This window comes from Nanorana parkeri, unplaced genomic scaffold (genome assembly GCF_000935625.1).
Source record: "Nanorana parkeri isolate BGI_ZX_2015 unplaced genomic scaffold, ASM93562v1 scaffold245, whole genome shotgun sequence".
NCBI lineage: Eukaryota > Metazoa > Chordata > Amphibia > Anura > Dicroglossidae > Nanorana > Nanorana parkeri.
This window is the reverse complement of record NW_017306513.1, coordinates 204,692-227,229: the sequence shown is the minus strand read 5'-3', so window position 1 is coordinate 227,229 and position 22,538 is coordinate 204,692. Positions and strand designations below refer to the sequence as shown.

The 22,538-nt window shown below is 40.1% G+C and overlaps 1 protein-coding gene across 1 annotated transcript in view; it reads right to left on the bottom strand.

Annotated features, from left to right (window-relative positions):
* Window positions 1–22,538, bottom strand: part of BCAS3 (BCAS3, microtubule associated cell migration factor) — a 685,966-nt gene that overhangs the window by 461,081 nt on the left and 202,347 nt on the right. Inside the window, exons 10-11 of the mRNA XM_018556659.1 lie at window positions 5,605–5,729; window positions 1,132–1,297 (exon numbers count right to left, since the gene is read on the bottom strand). Coding sequence (XP_018412161.1) covers window positions 1,132–1,297; window positions 5,605–5,729 — 291 coding nt within the window. The remainder of the gene's footprint in view (window positions 1–1,131; window positions 1,298–5,604; window positions 5,730–22,538) is intronic.

Below are 22,538 nucleotides of genomic sequence, written 5' to 3'. Positions count from 1 at the left end.
TAACTGTAAGTGATGGTTATACTAACAGAAATATGATTTATGAAATTCTCTTGGGAAAAAGTTAGTTCTATAATTCTATGGTATGAGGAAAATGCACTCTATATACTGTATGCTTAAAACCATCACTTTTTGGTCCTTACCTAAACCGAAAAACAAAAATGTAGTAGATTTCAGCTTACCAGTCCCTCGATGTGGTGACGGGATTAATTTTCTTTTTTTTCCCCCCCCCTTTATTTTCACCTGGTGATCTGGCTAGCAAGTATGTTATTTTTTTAAACTTGTTTTAACAGGTCAAACTGTCCAACAAACATGGCAGATGAAGGGTTGATGCAAACCATTTAACACTGACAGGGGTGCTAACATTGGTCACCTTTTATTCGTGTTAAACCTTTAACCCATAAGAAAAAAAAATATTTTGCTGTGACTGTTTAGCACTGTTGGCTGAAGTTCAGATTTAATTTATTGCTTTATGTGTTAGTGAAGTCCATCTACATCTGCTAGTCCATCTTACACTATGCTTCCTACAGGTTGACAATGCTGCTCTCCAAGGGTGACTCCATTGCTCCTCCCTAGAGTGGCACCACCCAGTGTTCACCTTACAGGATAAATTGCAGGTTTAACTATATAAAGAAATATCCTCCCTCCTGGTCCTCTGTATCTTTATACATTTACAGAATACTAATTTTCCAAGGCAGAAGCCACTGCATGCTGCCTAGTAAATCAGCAATCAGGTTTCCAGTGAAACGCTAGCACTGGAGACCTGATCTTCAACTTGGCACATGTGCCTTGTTGCCCATAGACTATAATTGATTCCTATCAACCTGTAAGTTCATGGGACAGGCAGAAATCAATTACAGATAATATGACTACAGGACTGTTTCTATACCCTTTTTTTCTGAAATAAAAACACTAAAACAGAAAAATTTCATAAATGCCCTCTTTAAAATCATGTTTTATGTACTATAACTCACATACTATAGGTTCCATAGCACACTGAAAAAGCTAGAGCTCTAACCTGTTCATACTATTTCAGTCCTGTAATAGGCTGGTTACCAAGAGAACTTCACAGTCAGTTTTCAAACATTTGGCACGTTTTAATATAATGATCAATAATATGCAATCATGTCATACCTAACTAGAGTCCAACTTGCGCGTGGTGAAGTCCACATTTCCAAAAGTGTGTCATCATTTATCTTCGTTGCAGTGCTTAGAGGCCGAGGTTCAAGCACATGTTCTACCAAAGTCCCATAACAACTAATGATATATAGGGATTCCACCACATACTGCTTAGTCTGGTCTATAAAATGTCAAAGATAAACATTTCTGAATGCTGTATCAACAAATTTGCAATCAGTTAATACAATTAAACAATTTAATGACTACATATGAAAATTAAATGCAAAGTTCAGATATGTGGGTGAGCTAGCCACAGAACCTATATTCCTGGTTGTTCACCATTTGCTATGGATGACTGGGAAAGTGAAATTAAACCTTCCTATCCTTTACATCCAAAGACTTTGATATCTTATTAGATCTGCAGTTGTTATTGTGCTGCCTATGTGATCAGCCGATATAAGCACGATATAAGCACACTGGCAACTGTAATGCATGTCTTAAAAGTAACTGTTTTGGTTACAGTTAAATCAGGGGGTTTAGTTTCACTTTAAGCAATTCAGATGTTCTGAAATTTACCACATATGAACTAATGTGTAGGTAGGTACCATCTTACTAAGCCTGGCATCCAATTCATATAGGCAAGAGATGCTTTCTAGTTTTACACAGTTCACTAAACTGAAAATAATAACATTTTTTCGAATAATTTATATTAAAAAAAAACAACCTAACACACATTAACAAACAATTAGGATAAGTGCAAATGGAAGCATCTCAACACACATTTAAGCTCAGTATCAGGTCTGTCACTTCCCCTGGCACAGTAAAGCTTTATGGTGCATAATTTGAATGAAAGGGGGTATGACATTGCCCAGTCACATTAAATGATGAATAGTCTTCTTTTGGGTCTGCCTAAAACATTTAACTGGTGACTAACTGCCGTAAGGCTCATGTTGATGGAACTTCATGTCTATTGCGCATTTTCCATTCAAAATCATGCAAATGAGTAGCTATAAAATAATGTGTTATTTAACTTGATACAGTAGAGCTTGACAAAGGGGGCTAGAAGCCAAAACAAGACCATGCAGTATATGACTGTTATGGTGCTGGCCATTTTACTACTATAAGTACACAAACAGATAGCACCGATTGTGCCTCATATGACAATACTGCCCAGTAAAGGCAAATTAGAACTCTTTCAGGATCCAAATTTAATCTAAAAAATGTTGGCAGTGAGAAAGAATTAAACAATCAGATTAGAGTGGACCTTTCAAATTTCCTTTAACCTAAAATAAGAAGTGACATATATCAAGAGGCTGCATGGCAAAGTTACATACATTTGTCAAACATCTAATTTTGTGAGCAGGGAGAGGTACATTTAGATAAACATGTAAGCATGATAATATGCTTTTGTCCACCATGGATTCTTTTTTAGGTTTCCTGGCGGTTTAATGCAGTGTATTTATCAGTCCTGACACTTTCATGTCTAGCATACTGTATTACAAACCTTGTTCACAAAGAGTGTTCAATGGCTGTTTTACTTTACTCACATGCTCATAGCAAAGTGTTTTGGAGGCAGTTAAGGAAAGCATGCAGTGAGGCAAGAAATGTTTTTAGACAAGCATACGGGTCTGCACTGGACAGTCTTGTGTTTATTAAAATTCATAGTACCTTTTCCGCAATAGCTGCGGTGTTGTGTGCCTTTGTTAGCAACTTTTGACAGATGTGTCTGATTTTTTTAGGTGGCTTGTGTCTTGGCCATATGTCCTTGGCTGAGATCACAATGTAAATGTAATAGTTTATGACTGCCCTGTATGTCTATCAGTGCAAGAGTCAGGTCTAAACATAGAGCAACATATGTTGGTCTGACTCACTGAGTAAAGTGTCTCTATGAGGCAGTGCAGTGTCAGAAAACCAAGTCTGCCATTGTACAGTACAGTTATTGATATCATGTTACCCTTACCTGTGAGATGGCCACCAAGTCACTGCACTTTCTGCATACAGATCTATAGGCACATTTCTCCGTGTATAAAATCAGTAGAACTATCACTATTTGCTTAGTATTTATCAATAACTAATGTCAAACGTACTGTAAACTAATATTACTGTCATGCCTCTAAAGCAAATTCACATGATATCTGTATATAAAATATAAATGTTTACTTACAGAGAATATTTAAGGCTATGTCTATCCTGTATGGCAGAACTGTATGGCAGAGAGTCTCAAGTAAACAAAATGCAATATTTCAGTCATGGGTGTTAAGATGAGCTTGCTAGGATTTAGAGCTCCATCCACTACAGTCTGGTGTCTCATTCATACTGGTGCATCAGGTTGACTGTCCAAGTTCCTAATGCATTGCAAAATAATGTAAAAAGTAGAATCTAACAACGAAAGTGAGTACCACTTGGCCGGATAGCCAAGGAACATGGAGACTTTACAGGGTTGATTTACTAAAAGCAAAAAGGCTCCTAATTTTGCAAGGGAATTTTCACTTTGAAAGCAAACTTTCCTTTAGCTTAGTGAAAAAAATTAACTTTTTTTCACAATTTACAAAGAATACCAAATCACGTGCAAGGAAAATAAAACAGGCAGTATTTTTTCTTGCACATGATTGGATGATATAAGTCAGCAGAGCTTCCCCTCATCCACTAAGCTAGAGGAAAATTCCCTTGCAAAGTGAACAGCTTATTTGCCTATATTTAACCAGCCATTATAGACTTTGCCTTTAGCCCTCAGTAAACAAAAGAAACAGATGAATGATTTAACCAACTAACCAGCATTTATTTAAAACTGAGATATCTGATTTGCATGAACTGACTTTCCAAGTTAGGGTTGCACCGAACACCGGCATACTGAGGTAGCGTGGGCCCAGCTAATAAGGAAGCCGGTGTTCTATCGAAGGCAGGTCATGACCCGCCACCCGACTTCCTGATTGGCTGGGAAGCTGGATCCATGCTCCCTAATGACACTGCTGGTCAGAGAGAATCTCCCCTCTGACTGGAATCAGGGTAAGTATCAGAACATTAAGGGCGATTACGAGTACTTGCCCAAATGCTCAGTGTTGGCACCGATACTAATACTGGTATACCAGAATCCCGATGTTGTGTGGGCTAGTCTAATCAGGAAGACAGGCAGCAGGTTATTGCCTGGTCATTGCCTGGAAAGCCGTTGTTCTATCAAAAGCACACCGGCTTCATGGTCCCTCGCAACAATGCAATGCAATGCTGGCTTCCTGCCCAATCAGAAGTTACGGTATCACGGTAAGTATCGGAGCATGTGGGAGAGAACGAGGACTCGGCCAAATGTTCAGTATTTATTTTTTAGCCCACAGTTGACCTGTCCTGTTATGTTCTGAGGAAAACCAACAACTTTAATGAGGGATGCACCCATACTAATACTGGTATGGGTGCATCCCTCATTAAAGTTGTTGGTTTTCCTCTGAACATAACAGTATCGGTGCATCCCTAATTAAAGTTGTTGGTTTTCCTCTGAACATAACAGGACAGGTCATAAGATCAACTGGCTTAAAAAAAATTTGCTCTCTGAAATGCCACCTTCATATTAAATACCATCAGTTTTGAAGACATCTTGACATTTTTATGTAAAGCCATTTCACATAAATGGCTTGTCATTTTACAATATATAAGTGTTTTGTATTACAGTCCATACTGCAATTAAAAAGTTGGTTGTGATAAATGCATTCCATTTATCCACACTTTGCACTGAGGCCAAGTTAACTCCAAATTAATTATTCATATTTAATAGCAATTTTAAACTAAAAACCACACTCTTTGTGAAAACTCTTTCTGGGCTTGAGCTCCATATGGCTGGAAAATTCAAATCCAACATTTCTGTGTGGCTTCTCCTCTTAAATACATGGTTGCTGGCAGGTCTTAGAGTTTGTTCATTTTCAAAATTAATAGGCTTCCTAATGCAACATGCCTCAGTGCATGAAAATACATGCATTGCAGAGCACTGCGCTGACATCCCTTGCTTCCCTATGACTATGCTACTCCTCTTCAGCCACTAGATAGCATTGTGTATATAACAAGTATATAGTCTGCTGCAGCAATAAACATACTTTGAGCTAGAAATGCTTGGGGTTTCCAGAATTGATATATTGTCATCTCCCCAGACACACCATGATTCCTTTGCCTAATACTAATATTCTAATCTTAGATTGTAAGCTCTTATGGGCAGGGCCCTCCTTACTTTCTCGTCTTGAAATGTGTTGTAAATGTAATGTCTTCCCTATATTGTAAAGCACGGCACACACTGTTGGCTATATAAATCCTGTATAATAATAATAATAATCAGTTTACCATGTAAACAAGTTTACAAACTGAAGGCTTGAGCAGAATGCAGTTGAAACAAAATTAAGTTTTACTACAATGTTTGCATATCTTTACAGTTAGGCCATGCAAATATACAGTGTGTTGTATTTTTGTGTGAATCTGGATGTTTCCTTTAATATTGAGCAATTTACTGACCTTTGTCCCTCTTAATACCTTGACTGCTTGCAAACCAGGATCGGGAGGATCCAAACACTGCAGAGACACAGAATTCTCCTCCTGAGGACTTGCTTGGGGAAATCTGTGGCGCTTGCTTGACTTTGCTAGTAAAAAGAAATAGAAAATAACAGAGATTCTTAAAAAAAATTAAAAAGAAAAAAAAATTCAAGTGATAAAATGTAATTATTTTTATGAGATTGATGTGTATCTAAACCCCAAAACAAAATTGTTATATATTGCAGCTTTACAGAACTCAGAAACAATGTCGGCATTCATTTTCGTTTTGTTCAGGCTTTTTTTGCTTTATGTTCAACTGGTAAGCCAGTGAATAACACATTTCCTGTCCCTTTGTGTTTGCACTTTTTTTCTCCACTTAATTTATGTGGGCAGCAATGGCAACTGGACCTCAAACATGTCTGCCTTTTCTCATCTTCATTACATGGTAGATTGATGGGACTAGTTGTTCACACAACAAAGAAAGGATTGTTGGTGCTTTCTTTGAAGCTCATAGGTAGTGAGAAGGACTCTGCATTCCTGGCAAGATCAGCAGGTAGTTTCTGTACTTGCTGAAAATGTTCTTAGCCTTAAAAATTTAAAGTAATGCAGCCACCACATCTAAGGACCGCTATGCACAGTTCTAATATTTTTGTTTTGGGCTTAGATATGCTTTGAATGAATAAGGGGATAGTGCTGATGTGTAGAAAGAAGCTAACAAAAATGAATTGTTGGTCAATAAGTACAATATGAATAAGAAGCAGCAAGACAAAGTACTACACAGGTGATTACTACAAAAAAAGCTTAGAGAAATAGTACAGGGAGGTAACAGTTTAAAGATTAAACCCATTTCTATTTTTATAGTGCTGCCATATTCTAAAATGCTTCACTGAGAACACGACGATGACCGTTTCATACTATGGCATTGCAAAAATTTGTGCTTTTGCATCACACGTTAAAACACAAGTATGGTTGGCGCTGACGGACCTGCACGGTAGTGAACTTCAAAGCACCTTGTGCGTTGTGGTACACAGATTTAAAAAAAGTCAAAATCCTAGTCAAAAACAGAATAGAAAAATGTATGTTAAAAAAGAATATTCCTTACAGGAGAACTATGGGGTGTACTTTTTTTTGCATTTTTAGTTTCCTTATGATACAGGAGTATTTTTTGCAATGTACTCCTGTAATCAAAAACGCACCATAAGCTTACAATTCAATGTAAAACAGTGGGCAGGGCTAAGCTCTGTGCTGAGAAGCAATCCCATTAATATTGTTGGTATCCTCCTCTCCCATTGAGTGACAGCAGCTTGTAGGAGCTGCTGAGTGTTCATGAGTACCTGTGCAGGGCACATCCTATCAAATTTTATTCATGTCATGCCATATCACAGGTCTACGAACACTAGCACATCCATCCTGCAGTTAGTCCTTCGTCCCTCTCCCCTCTCTCTTCCACACTGCTGTCTACAGACAATACACATACCACATCAGCACTAAGAAACACAGTTCAGCCCAGTCCTCGCCCCCTTCCCTACACTCTGCTGAGCTAAACTGACAGTCTTAGCGCCGATGTGTTATATGTATTGTCTGGAGACAGCAGTGTGGAGGAGAGAGGGGAAACAAAAGACAAACTGAGATGGATGTGCAAGTGTTAACTCTGATAGGATGTGCTCTCCGTTGCTGTGCCTTCATAGGTTCTCATGAATGCGCAGTAGCTCCTACAAGCTGCTGTCACTCGACAATGTTGTCGGGATCGCGTCTCAGGACAGAACTTAGCTTCACCTACAGTATATTACATTAAATTGTAAGCTTATGGTGCATTTTTGATTACAGGAGTACATTGCAAGATGTACTCCTGTATCATTAGGAATCTATAAATGCAAAAAAAAAAGTATACCACATAGTTCTGTTTTAATGGGAACATTGGGAACATATTTCTTGGTGCATTATGTACACATCTACTGCTCTCACCTTATGTAATTTCCATATGCCTTTCATATTTAGGGATAATGTTGCCATATGTCTAAAGTCATGCTGGAGATGTATTGTTTCTTTTATATCAACAATGCAACTTTCTAAGTGATTACAGCAGACTGACACTTCCACTCAGTGAGTTTGAGGCAGCAAGGGAAGTGATCTGTTCCAGTAACTCTTGAAAAAGAAGCAGGTAATGATTTACAATAATGTTCACTAAAATCCTAGCAATATATATAACTAGCTTGCTGAGGATTTTTATTTTCCTCACAAAAGCGGAGTTGCACATTAATGACAGTATTTATATAACACCAGGGGCTAACAAAATACAATAAATGAGATGTGAAATTAAACTCACTACCCAACTCTATTCCTTCCTCCATCTGACCATTCACAAGGACCAGGAGGGCTTTGTCACACATCGACAGGTGTTGGATAACCACAAGGTGATCCATTTAATGCATAGAAAACACATCCAGGGCACACAACTGGGATTAGACATCCATAAAACATTTTATTATCTGGGACTATATGCACTATGCTCTACAGAGATGGGGTTCCAGAATCACTTCATCTTTTCGCTCAAGGCGATGTACTGTCACCCAACCACCAAAGTGCACTACCTTGCACATTTTTCCAGCTCCTTCTCCACTGACAGAGGCACCCATCAAAGATGCTCATTTATACCCTATCCTATTTATAATATCTCTAGAGCCACCGGCACTCCTGATACTATCTAATTCAAATATACATGGAGTTGATTGGTTCCACATTGTACAAACTAAGTTTGACCTGCTTTTGACCATAACTGTCAGGAAGCCAGAATTCTTTCACGACAGTTTGCGCATGCGCATACTGCAGCTAATAGAGTTGCATCACGTGCAGCATCTCTGAGTAAGCGTGCACGTTGTGCTCGCGTTCGTGCACGCCGACGTGTTGTTTGAGTTTTTGGCGCCCTCTTGGCTACATAAGGCTGTGGCTAACAAACCTCCTTTGCTGTCAGATTGTCAGCTTCCTTGTGTCCCTGCATCCTGTTCCTGAATTGCTTCTGTTACTAACCCGGATTGGCTCTTCTGCTTCTCTCCAGTGATTGACATTTGGCTTGTTCCTAACGATTCTCCGGCTTCACCCCTCTGTACTGCGTTGCCTGCACGTTGATGGCCTTGGCCTGTCCTGACTACTTGTAATGATTCCTGGGATGTCGCCGCTCAGAGTCGCGGACTCGAGGGGAGGCTCCGCCCCCAGGCCACCGACGTCACGCGGGACCGGCCCCTTCAGCGCCATAAGCCGCGACCTCGCATTTGCCTGGCATTTGTTTGCGGACGCCAGACGAGTGATGGTCACCACTACCTCCACAACCCACTACTAAGCTCCCTCATTAAGGGTTGGAAGATCCCTGGCAGAGAGGTGCCGCTCCCGGGATTGCGCTCACAAGGGACTCTAATAGGTTATGTGACTCTAAGTTTATGGCCTGGACTTTTCATTAGCACTGCAATGTAGAAGTGTGAAACGAACCTCCAATGTTTATATGTGAAGTTTACATACCTGGCACACGGCAGCACTGTTCATATGTGGAGTTAAAATATTGGCACACTAAAGCACTGGTCGTATGTGAAGTTAAAATATTGGCACACTGAAACACTGGTCATATGTGAAGTTAACATATTACCACACTGAAGCATTGTTCATATGTGAAGTTAACATATGTGCACACTAGGGGAGCATTCACATGTGATCTTAACATAATTGTCCCTTATTAATTCAAATCGTTAACCTTGAGATACTTACCCAGGGGTAAGGTAAATGCAACTAGGTCGTGAGTACTGAACACTATACTGTCTAGAGAAACCCTGTTTTCATATATTACATACTTGCTTGTCACACCAACGGCAGAGTCAGATTAGTAAGGTTGGAAGATAGTCCGATGATGCACTGAGGTTGTTTGGCAAATTAACCCTTGCCATCACGTACTCCTGACCTGAGCACGTGACTGTTAACGTATCTCCGCAGCCGAGTTCCATCTTCCTATTCAATAGGTTATTACACTACTGTGCAATCCTTGCCTGCTAGACTTACAACCATCGCTGTTCTCCTGCTCATTGGTTTCAGCTACTACTGGCACTCCTGCCCCTCTGTGCCCCGGTGCTCCTGTACCCATCCAGGTGCCCCAGGACCAGAGAAGTGAGAGAGGCCACCCTCAACATCTCAGACTCTCCTAAGGTACGTGACAATAACACTGAATAACAGTTAAACTTTATTAACAGGTACATTACACTTCATATGGCCCAAAAGACACTTAGAATACTTGGGCATATGCTGAATCCCCCCACTTTTCAAAATCTTGAACAAAACTCTTTCATGGATGGGGAAGTTAATGCAATAAAAATGACAGTTACCTAAACTCATATATATTTTTTACACTTTGCTGGTCCCTGTCCCAACTTAAACTAAAATCTTTTAAAAACTATGTGATGAAGTTTATTTGGTCCGATAACAGGCCCAGAATAGGTAAGCACAATATTTATATACATAAGTGTCAGACAGGACTGGGATTCATAATTTTCACAAATATTTTATAGCCACTCAAATCACTCCTGTGGTATCTCTACTCATGAGGGTGCCTCCTACTAGGTTGATCTAGAGACCTTCAGCTGCCCCCCTGTGATTAATCTTTGACACACAGCATGGGCTTACATAAAATTACACCCTATCACACACGCTGCTACTCCTCCTGCATATGGGGATACCACATGTGTCAGGTAAGTGACTCAAAGTACTGGATTGGCTTAATATGCCAGCAACTAATATTTTCTCAGCAACTAGGGCCACCATAGTTCTCTCATAGTTTAATAGTTTCCATTTAGTCAATATAAACAATGCATACGTTCATAGGACTGTGTAACAACAATCAACCTTTCTCTCATTAAACCATTCATGAAGGCCTGTGGTTTGTCTTACACTATACTCTACACAATTCCTAATCTATAGGATGCACTGTAAATCCTATAGTGATAAAAATCCATTTTGTCTTCTGCAACACTAAAACACTGTACAATATTGATTGTTGTAGCCCTGGAGTGGCTGAATAGCTGCCGCCTACAAAGATGTGATTTGTAAAAGTAATGTGCTATAGTAATCTCTTAAGGGCTACAGTAACCTGTTTTGGCATCAGATCAACATAATACTTGGTCTGGAATAACCAGGTATGTTTACAAGAAAAGATATAAAAGCATTATGAATCATCTCACAATGATGCTGAGGTGTTCCATGTAATCAATCATTGTTACATGCTCATGTGTCAGCCTGGTGTTGGGACACACCACCGCATTAAGAGGGTAGATGGGATCATAAAACGCATTTCATTTTGGAATGTTTCCATTGGAACACTATATTAAATTATGAATTCCTTGGTCTTTTCTTTCCAATTCAAGGTAATGGATATGTAATTTAGAAAGTGGAGATTTAAGTGTGTGTCATGAAGTGGAATTAGTCATTTTTGAGGAACAACTGAATGGCACTTTTTCTTCCCAATAAAATGTGCCTTTGGTTAGACACTGTACTGTGAGTACCTTAAAGCTTAAAAAAAAAAAAAAAGTGTAGTAAAACTTTTATTTCCTATCCCAGCAAAGGGATTCATTCATATGTGGTATTAATATGCAGCCTCCTCTGATTCTGAAACTCAAAACATATGACCATCATTAAAAGTGTACATTTTCCTTTACATACTATTCTTACTATGCAATTTATCACTAATAATGTGTATGCTATGTATGGAGGGCTGCTGCATAGTATAAAAATAATACCTTGCAGCAGGCTGGTTCCAAAACATTGCTGGGCTTCCGGATTCTGCTGGGAAGAGAGATGCGACTTGAGCCTTTCACTACTCTAGCCACATGTTACTCTTTCCTCCTCTATTTACAAAAAGCCTTTTATTTTTCTTACGGTATACATGGTGTTCTGTGATTGGCATATGAGAGATCATGTCACATCCCCACCTCCCTCCTCTACCTCCAATAGGTAGATCCGGAACTTTTTCTGATTTCCCTACTGTGTTAAGCAAACAATTCACTACTATATATCTTTAAGCTGCTTTTCTATATATACTAAGATTTGTATTTTACATTGATAACATTGCATTGGTTAGCAGCAGAACATTGTTTGCCAAGGCTGGAAGATGAGCAGGGCAGAGACACTATGTCACATGCCTCGTGAAGGGGTCCTGCGTTGCCTCGAAACATTGCACCGACACTGCTTTGAATGTGATTGCTTCAATAAAAAATTTGGACTGCTGATTATTGATCCATGGTGTGATGGTCACATATGTTCTTATAGATTCATGTACAGTAATTTGCATATGAATCTGTGGCAACTCTGCCTCATAGATGCAACACAATAATTAAACATGGAACACAATCAACAATTTACTCCAACGTGGAAGAGGTTTTATTTACCTCCACTTTTCTTATCAGTTATTATCACTTATATGGCAATGTTTCTTTACAAATGTGGTGCAACAGCTAAGTAAGCTCCAATTCTGTAGTTTAACCGGAATCCAGGAAGCTCCCAGCCGCCTGTTTTTTTTACGCCGGCCGGCAGCTTCCTGGATGTAACAGGCCATATAAAGACGGCCTGTTAGCCCTGCACACTCGCGTGCGCCGCACAGGTAACTATAAAAATTTAAAAACAGGCACCAATGCCTGTTCACATACAAGCTATACGCCGGCTATAGACCCGGCAGATCGCTTGTATGAGGTGCCGATCGGAGCGCCCCACCTCCCCCCCCGGTCCCGGGCTGCAAACAAGCCCGTTACCAGCATAGTGCCTCTGTGACAGGGGATAAGAGGGAGATCGGTACACTATCTCCCTCCGGTCCCAGAATGTGGAAGTGATGTATATTACATCACTTCTGCATTTTTGTGTCACTCCAGATGGTAAGAAGCTGAAGAAGCATATCTCTGCTTCATTAGCTTCTTTGGTGGTCCCCAGGTAACATTAGGGGTCTTGGAGATCCCTGATGTCTCCATAAAGAGGACCTGTCACATATATTTGCTATTGCATAGGGGGGTTTCTTAGCCACCTATGTGATAACAATAAAGTTAAGAGAAACAAAATAGGAAATAAAATTAAAGTTGCAAAAAAATAAAATAAAATAAAGTTAGACATGAAAAAGAATGAAGAAAAAAACAAGACATTTTTTAAAGTCCCCACCCATACATACATGCGTGCAAACATGTGTCAGGTGCGCATACGTGCGGAAACGATGATTGCACCCATTATGCCGCAAATGTTACATATCGCCATGAACGTCGCAGTGAAAGCAATAATTCTAGGGCCATTAATCACTGATGACACTAAACTGATGAGTGATAAAAGCTTTTAAAGTGTCGTCTATGATCAATTTTGGTTATGGTAGTTATTTGCGAATTTCGCAAGTGCGTGCAATTTGAAGACTTGACATGTTTCGTGTCTATTTACCTGACATGACCCCGTGTTTTTTATTTTACCAAAAAATTGGGTAATAAAAGTATTATAACATAATGTAAAAAAAAACTTTCAAAACAGTCATTTTTCCTTAATATGGTAAAAAAATACATTTTTTTACTATATTAATGGTGATAAAAGTGGTGATTAAATACCACCAAAAGAAAGCTATGTCTATCCCCAAACAATTGTTAAAAAAATTAATTTCAGTATAGCGCTGCATGACAGAATAAATGTCAGTCAAAGTACTGCAGCGCTGAAAACTGGCCTGGCCAGAAAGGGGTTGTAAACACCTGGTCTTCAAGTGGTTTAATGAAAACTAATTACAGAACATCCTGCCTTCAAACAACGGTAAACATCTGAAGTCACCTGCCCGCACCATCTGATGTTTGTTTGTGAAGGTGCCATACACTCTACAACCCTCGCAAGACTTTTTTCTTGCGAGGGTTGTAAAGTACTTTAAAAAAACGTACAATCTGCCCATCTTGGACAGGCAGATCGCACTTGCGATCATCGCATGCCCGCCCCCCTGATGTACGGGCTTCCGATGACTGCAATGCTGAACAGGCAGTGTGCGCGTGCGCACACCGGCCCGTTCGGCAGTGATCTCTCGATCATGTTAAAAACCAGCCGAAAATTGTACGATTCTCGGCTGGTTTTCCAACATGCTTGATATACAAAAGTCATGCGACCGTACATTAGAAATGGTCGGACACCTTCCATACACTGCACGATTCTCGTACGAGAATCGTGCAGTGTATGGGCACCTTTAGTCCTATCCTAGTCAAAAAGTACTCTTTCTAAAGCTGAGGCTGGAAGAAAATATGCTATCTTATGTTACATAGTATAAATTTGTAGTTTGTGCTATTGGTGAGCACACTGATTTGTCAGTAGGTAAAGGCAGGTAAAGGGTTCTATAAATGGGCGGGAAGCAACCGGAGATGCAAGCTTAGGATAAGTGGAAGAAAAGAACAGGAAAGAAGAGAGGAAGGAGCTGAAGAATGGCTGTCATAGGAAGAAAGTGCAAGGTATGACTGGGGGAAGGGGGGTGGGGAGGTGGTTAATCCATGCCAACTTGCTTGAAATAGACTGGCTTTTATTGTAGTTTTGTGTATTAGAGAACCGATAAGGATCAGTCTAAAGCTCCAGGAAATTAGTTCTATCCATGAAGTCCAGACTGTGACAGAAATGAGGCATGGGCACCCAGATCTAAAGTAGAACATTTCTACTTATACTTTCCCTCATGTTGCTGAAATGCATCACTTCTAGTTTGAATTAGGCTGTCCATAATTTAGTTTAGGCCATCTTCAAATTCCAGCACCAGATATCTGCTAATCTGGCCCCTTTGATCTTTATAGCCCTTACAATAATACACTAAGACCTGAGTTGTTTAATTAAGCTCTCATTATGGCTAATGCCAATTAACCTACCAGAATGTCTTTGGAGTGTGGGAGGAAACCCACACAAGCACAGGGAGAACATGCAAACTCCTTGTAGATAATGCCTGGGATATTAACCGGGGACCCTCAGTGCTGCAAGGCAGAAGTGCTAACCAATATGCCACTGTGCTGGTCGTTTATGGCAGAGTACCATAAACTATTCAGGTAAAAATTAGCAAAATCACCAAAGTAATTGTCCCTGTACAGTTCAGTTAATTCCCTAAAGAGCAGCTGGTCCCATAAAGAAATGCCTGGTATCTCACTCAGGCTAACAAACTTGGGTTCCAATCTAACTCAATATTCATAAATCTGAATCTGTGGAAGATGCATTAAAATTAACTGTATATGCAGCTGCACTTTCAAATGAAACCTGGACATATTACACAATTGGTTTAGGTCCAGAGGCCTAAGAACACACATTAACCCTCCAGAACCAAGCATAATTCACAGGTACATCAAGTTTAGTATCAAAACAAAGATAATTTCATATTGCACAATCATCCATGGTTTATCAGATGGCAAAATGTGAAACTATAGAAATATATTTATTGAAATGAAATTGACAGTTTGGGAGGGGCAGAGAAGGTGGTAAAAAAAAGCACTTAGTCCTCCAGCTCTCGCTCCCTGTTTCTTCCTCATTGGGCAAGAAAACAGCTTAGTGATACCCCTTAGAGCAGGGCTCAAAATTTCAAGTCCTAAGCTACTAGCCAGACCTTAAAAGTTACTCGCCACCAGTTGCCCCACCTAAACCCTACCCTGCCCCGGCCTTATCTCCGACAGGTCAGCGGTGTGACGCAGAGTACAAAGACCAGTAACAACGCACATTATAGAATTCAGTGGTGCAATGCAGAATACAGAGGCTTGCTGCAGCGGCCGAGAGGGGAGAGATGAAGTGCTTGGGGCGGCGTTTGCAAAGGTATCAGAGAGGCACAGGGGGCAATTGCCACCCTGCCCCGAGCCTAGTCAACCCCTGGGTCAGACCAATCCAGCACGTTATTAATATGAGTGCCCCACTCAATATGGCCGCAAGCGACGGGCATACTGAGTGGGGCAACTCAGATTAATAATGGCCAAAAGATGTGCACTGGGAGGGGGGGGCTCTTTAATACTGCTCTGATCACAATGCTGAGCGATCCCTCTCTCTCCTCCCGACCGCTGCAGCTGCAGCTTCAGCTCCACGAAGCGGGCACTCAGAGAGGCGGCTCTGATCACACCTGTTATCGCTCCCTCTCTCTCCTCCTGGCCGCTGCAGCGTCAGAGCGGCTCGAAAGAGAGAGAGGGAGCGATAACGGGTGTGATCAGAGCCGCCTCTCTTAGTGCCCGCTTCATGAGGCTGAAGCTGCAGTAGCCAGGAGGAGAGAGAGCGCAGAGAGCTAGTGCCGGCTCTGGATGGGACACCACCATCGTTCGCTTCAGTTCTCTCTTTTCCTTCTCGCCCGCCCTGTAGCTGCAGCAGCCGAGAAAGAGAAGAGAGAACAGAAGAGAGCGATCGCCGTGGCGGTAGTGTCCCATCCCTGGTCCCGCCGGAGGCGCACCCCCTCGCTGTCATTCCACTCGCCCCCCCCTTTTTTTTTGGAAATTATAATATTAAATATATTTTTCTTCCTTTTGTAACATCTCTTTTCTGAACATTTCCTGCACCATTATTTTATTAAAAACAATCTTTTAAATGATAAGTGTATCACTACTCTCTAAATAAGAACTTAATGTATCCTTACCTTTGTGAAGACTGCTACTGGATTGGAAAACCTATCATATTCCTATCATAGTCTGAAAGGACAGTAGCATCCCAGTCATTGTTTACGTTTCTGAATTTTTACAGTATTTGCTGGGAGCAGTGCATGTTTCCATTAAAACTCATGGTGACAGTGGTTATTTGGTGTAAAAAGGTTAACTGTAGAGTTAACCAAACCCCAGTGATGAAATCTCTGTGCAGGGTGAGACTAAAGGTGGCATCACCACATCCTTGCGACGGCTCGGTTGGGTCGGAACTGCGTATAGTCTCATGTTGGTGACGTGCAGTAGGTTTGGACTGGGCCCTACCATCACACAGATTCATTTAAATATGTATGGAATCTTTGCTGGCATTTTCTCATTTAATAAGAACTACACAATGTGTTTATTGTGTGATTATAGGGTTAGATGACCACCAAGCTTTAGATCATATCTGTGCAGCTGCAGCAAACAAAAGTTTTAGGAGGCAAAATAATTAATTCATGCATTCTCCAGGTTTTAAGTTCAGCTTTCTTGGGCACCTTTGACCAAGAGAGTATAAGTTGGTTCATATACATTGGCTCAGTATTGTATCACTAGCATAGGGATTGGTTTCTACTTGTTAATGATCACAGTTGCGAAAATTGATGCACATTCAATTGAAGCAGGCGTCTTCTGGGAAACCACACGATTAGGGAGAATAGGATCATTCCCAAATAATTTTAGCAGAAGTTTTTATTACTTCATGCAGGTGATGTGATGCATATGAGTAAATAAAACTGGAACAGTGGTAACAGGTAGTTTGTATTACATCATACAGTACTGTTCAATCGGTTTCAAGGAAGGTAAAAATAAACGGGGTGACATGCATTAGATCCATCACACTTTAGAACTCATGTGCAGGAGGAAGTCCCAAAAGTAGATATATTTTGGAAACTGTATTACTTCATATAGGCAATGTAACATATTCCATCCATGTCTAGGAGTCATTATACAGGATGTAGTCCCACATATATGATGCAGCCTTGTATTTTTAACATGGACCACTGTGATAAGCCTCTCAGCAGTACTGGGTAACTGATACTATGTGAATTCAACAAGCAAGTAAGCAGATACAGTGGTATGGTACATAGAACTATACTTGCGGTTTGCTGTGTTGGGGATTCAGGCATCAGGTGACTAAGGGGTTAAGTCATTCAGAGAATGCAAGCCCAGGTTGGCTGGAGGTGACTCCCTGGAATCAGCAAGTCCAGCAACAAGTGGTTAATCCAGAGTGGGAGTCCAGGATGGCAGGCTATATTCAGAGTGGCTGCAAGTTTGGAAGACAGGTTATACACACAGGGGCTGTAAGTCAGGATGCAGAGTACAACCACAGAGGCTGCAAGGCAGAGCTACAAGGCACAGGTGAGTGAAAGTCTCTTCAGCATGGAGAAGTCTGACAGTGTGGAGAGATTTTGAAGTTGCTCAGCATCCTGGTAATGTTGTGGACACTGAGCAACTTTGGGCTTTAAGCTGACAGTAAGCTAGAGGGAGGGAGGAGCAGTGTGAAGCCGTGGGAGAGGGCAGAGCCGAACCTCGATCTCGGAGCATGGCAAGGTAAGTCTGTTACAAGTATCTCCTGATTCTGGGGCATTCCCACAAAGTGTGCATGAGAGTACTGAGGGAAATTAAGCATTTAATGTAGGAATTACTAATTTTAAAGCCGGGCACATTTAGGAAGCAGTAGTTGTGGTTTGACAAATTTGTGTCCAGTGCTCCTGCTCTATACCACTCACTAGGTCTTTTCCCATGGTGCCACATATGGAAGGGGTATGGGTGTCTGCCATTGAAGAAGTGAGGTATAGATTGAGGACACAATTACCATAGATGAAGGATCATGTAAGCATATGTATTAAAATATGGTCAAAATCTGCAGTGATGAGGATTGTATAGTATTGTGGACAACAACATTTTGAAACTGGAGGTATTGAAAAGTTTCTGCTGCCGGAACTTTGAGAACATAATAACGCTGTAAAGCTAATGCAAATTATAAATTCTGTAGAGGCCCTTGGCCCCTTAATTTTACGACTTGTGAACCACTGGAATCTCTCAAGCACTGTAACAAAGTTAGGTAGAGTGACCAGCGAGTGTCTGATGACATCCATGAAAACACATTTTGTGTTTATACCCTGCCAAGTATAGGTCTAAAGGTCAAAGCTAATGGTTCAGTTGACAAGGCAAATAGAAGTGGGAACAATGGGCAACCTTGACTAGTACATCTGACTATATTGAAGAGGGGTTGCCCAGAAATTCTATAAATGTCACAGGATTCTTATCGAGAGAACCTATACTTCAGAACAAAGTTGAAGGCCTTTTTTTTTAATGTCTAGGGCCAATAAGAAGGTTGGTCATGGTCTTTTTCTAGAGATATGACTAATATGGAGAATGCAGCATACTTTATACCTAGATAACCGTGTTGGCATAATGTCCACCTGATTTCTATCAATCAAGCTATTGATGTCACTATTAAGACATGTTTCTAGAATTAAAGCCAGTAATTTGGTATAGTTTTGGTTCAATTTTCATTTATTTTTTAAGCTTCTTAAACTAATGTTTTCTATCTTTATTACTATTCATGAAAAAAAAAATCTTAAGATTAAGAGAGCATGATGAGTTTTCTAACGTGTCCATGGTAGAAGTAGCTCATCAGTCTGTTAAATTTCATCCTTAGCTACTGAGCACTGTAAGCAAACTGTTATTTACCTAAGAATAGATAGCTGAACATGTGAAAAGAGGCATAAAGCTCCACCTGTTGGCTGGAACTGAAAATACACAATATCCCTATGCAATATTTAATTAATTTTAAAAAAATATATGTTTTAGTACTGACCATAATAAAATATATATTTCCTTTATAGTTAATACTACAGTCAAAACAAATAATTTTCATCCAAGTAATTATAATGGCCTTTGACAGATATACATTTCACCTGTCTGAGCGCTGCCTGAGCTATATATTTATAGATTGCGTTATTTGTTATTGACTATTCTTTTCTTCTCTTCATTCAGGGTGATTATCCATTGGAGCTGGTTGAAATGTATCAATCTGGTGACTGCATGTGTTAAATTAGTTATATTATTGTTTGTTGTTATCTTGCACAAAAATCAGTGTCTGATATCTTTAAAGATTATATCTAGAGACCAATTTATTAGCCATTGTAATTATAATGCAACCAACATAGGACTCGGGTATTAAATATCTGGCTAGGCCACACTTCACTGTGTGGCTTGAAATACACAAATCTGTATCAATTAGTTAAAGTTATCATAATGACTCTAACATGACCACTACGTGAAACCTTCCTTTAGATTAGGTAATCCACATGTTGACTTTAACACCTCCTTGTAATGTGCAATGACACCCTGAGGATAGCGACTTCATTACAGAGGGGGTGGACACCAACTTATCCAATCAGATGCGGTCACTGTTTGTGTATTCAGACAGCTGTGGATGCTGGCTGTCTCAATGTAATAGACAGCCAACAGGTGAAGATTCCTTCATCTATTACTATGATAATAAAGAGTAGATGCATAGTCCTATACAACCGGCCCTTTGAGGGTAACCATACTGCTGATGCGGCCCCCGATTAATTTGAGTTTGCCACCCCTGATCTAGCATGAATGTGGAAATCTATTAGATTTCTCTAGTTCAGCTTGCAGGCTGAATGACAGAAATCTTTGCATCTATGGATAGCTCTATCATGTGTATAGTGTTCATATAGTGTTAATCTTCTGTAGTTTTCACTATGTGTTAAAAATGTTATGTGAACACTCAAAAACTAGTTTACCAAGCATCTGACTATTGTAAGAGCTATTGCATTTTTATATATAAAGGCTAATTGAGTTGACAGAAATGCATTCATGTTTGATGACTCCTCTTTAATGCTGTTAAACATACTTTATGCGAGGGAAAAACTTTATTTCAAGAAAGCTTTCTGCTCTCCTAGGAGGGGGGTGGACTTAAAAAAAATAGGTTGACAGCAGATTCTAGGGCTCCTAATAATGCACAAAACATAACGTTCATTGATATAGGATGGCGGAACAAAGAATATTAAAGTAGTATTAAAGTATCATTTTTTTTCAATAATGAATCCAGATCAAACCAATATAATAGCTTGGAGAAGGGAAGATGGAAGAGTGGGGAGCAGGGGAGTAGATTGCCCTGCTGTGCCTGTGAAGACACACGCAACTTACTAACACACATAAGGGTGGCTCCATAGGACCTGGAAAGTGAAGGAGCCTCCCTAAAACAGGATATCAGGGCTAGTGCTCAGGGGACCAGCTGATTCTACAGGAAGTCACAACTTGTAAACAAGAAGCATACAGTAATCCATTGTAATTGTGTTATTCAGCATTTAAAATAGCATAATGTTGACTTTAATATTGTTTTAATACATAATTATAGTACTTGGTGTTGTGTAGAAAAGTAATTACTTTTATCAATAAATACAATTATAAAAATCAGCCTTATAAGTTAACAAAGAGAAGGTAGTTGTATTTAAAACCTATCATCACTAGGCAGTGTTTTTTGGGTACATACTGGGTTAGAAGATTTCCATGTAGAATAGAAATTTGTGGTTATATAGTAATTTGATCTGTACTAAACATAAATTACATTTCTGTCACTGTACGGAAGCATAACAGTGGGTTTACTGAGACATTATACCATTTAACCACTTCCGGACCGCGGTACATAAATATACGCAGCCCACAGAAGTGGTTATACCAAGAACACAGCTGCTGCTGCAGCCGTGTTCTTGGTGTCATTCTAAACAGCCGGTGATGGCTGTTAAGATACAAGGATCGTTTGCACCGATCCGCGGAATGTGCTACACCCACACCCATCCACCATTGCCGGCTTCCCCGTGCTTAACGGTCCCTTGTGCGGAGCCCGGGAACTACCCACAATGATTGGAGAGAGATCAGCAGGCTTCCAGCCGCTGATCTCTCCTCTGATCACTGGACCTGGAAGTGATGTTTATTACATGACTTCCGATGTCACTGTTTACATTCCCCGGCTCTTAGAGCCAGGAGAAGAAGCTGGGGAAGCCGATCTCTGCGTCCTCAGCTTCTTTGGAGTCCCTAGGTGACATTAGGGGTCTGATGTCTCCATAATGAGGACCTGTCACACCCCATCAGCTATTACATAGGGGCTTGTTAGTCCCCTATGTGATAGCAAGAAAGTTAGTATTTAAAAAAAAAAGTGTTTAATATATAAAAAAATAAAGTAACATAAAAAAATGTTAAAATGCAAACAATAAATAAAGTCCCCCGCCCTCCATGTGCATGCACATACATACGCAAAAACACGTCTGTGCGCCTACATGCAAAAAAGGAAAATTGCACTACACCATATGTTACATATCGAAGTGAGATCAATAATTCTAGTGCCATTAATCACTGTTACCTCTAAACTGATGAGCAGTTAAAGCTTTTAAAGCGTCCCCTATAGGAAATGTTGGGTATTCAAGTTTTTTGCGGCTTCACGGGCGAACACAATTTTAAGGCTTGACATGTTTAGTATCTAACTAGTATCCATTTATCTGACGTGACCCCATCTTTTATATTTTAACAAAAAAATGGGTATACTATTCTGTACTATATCTCATTTTAGTGTATTATATTCTAAAAAATACTGGTTTGATAAACATTTGCGCAAATACCGTGCAACATAAAAATTTCCATCTAGCATTTATGTTTTATTCTACAGGGCCTCTGCTTCAGAAAATATATCATTGTTTGGGGGTTTGAAGCTGTTTTCTACCCAAAAATTCAGATTTTATCATGTGTGTGCAAATAGTAGGAAATAGCTCAGGACAGCAAGGAAAAAAATAAGGTCATTTGAAATTGATGGGTGCAACATGTCTCAAAAAAGTTTGGACAGGGCCATGTCTACCACAGTGTAGCATCAACTCTTCTTTTAGTAACACTCTGTACATGTCTGGGAACTGAGGAGACTTGTTACTAGAGTTTTGGGGAGGAATGCTGTCCCGTTCTTGCCTGATATAGGATTCTAACTGCTCAACAGTCCTGGATCTTCTTTGTCGTATTTTTCTTTTCAAGATGCGCCAAATATTTTCAATTGGTTAAAGGTCTGGACTGCAAGCAGGCCAATTAGCACCCAAACGTTTCTACTATGAAGCCATGCTGTTGTCATAGATGCAGTATAGCATTGTCCTGCTGAAATATGCAAGGTCCAACCTTAAAAAGGCGTCATCTGGATGGGAGCATATACTGCTCTAAAATTTGGATATATCTTTCAGCATTGATGGTGCC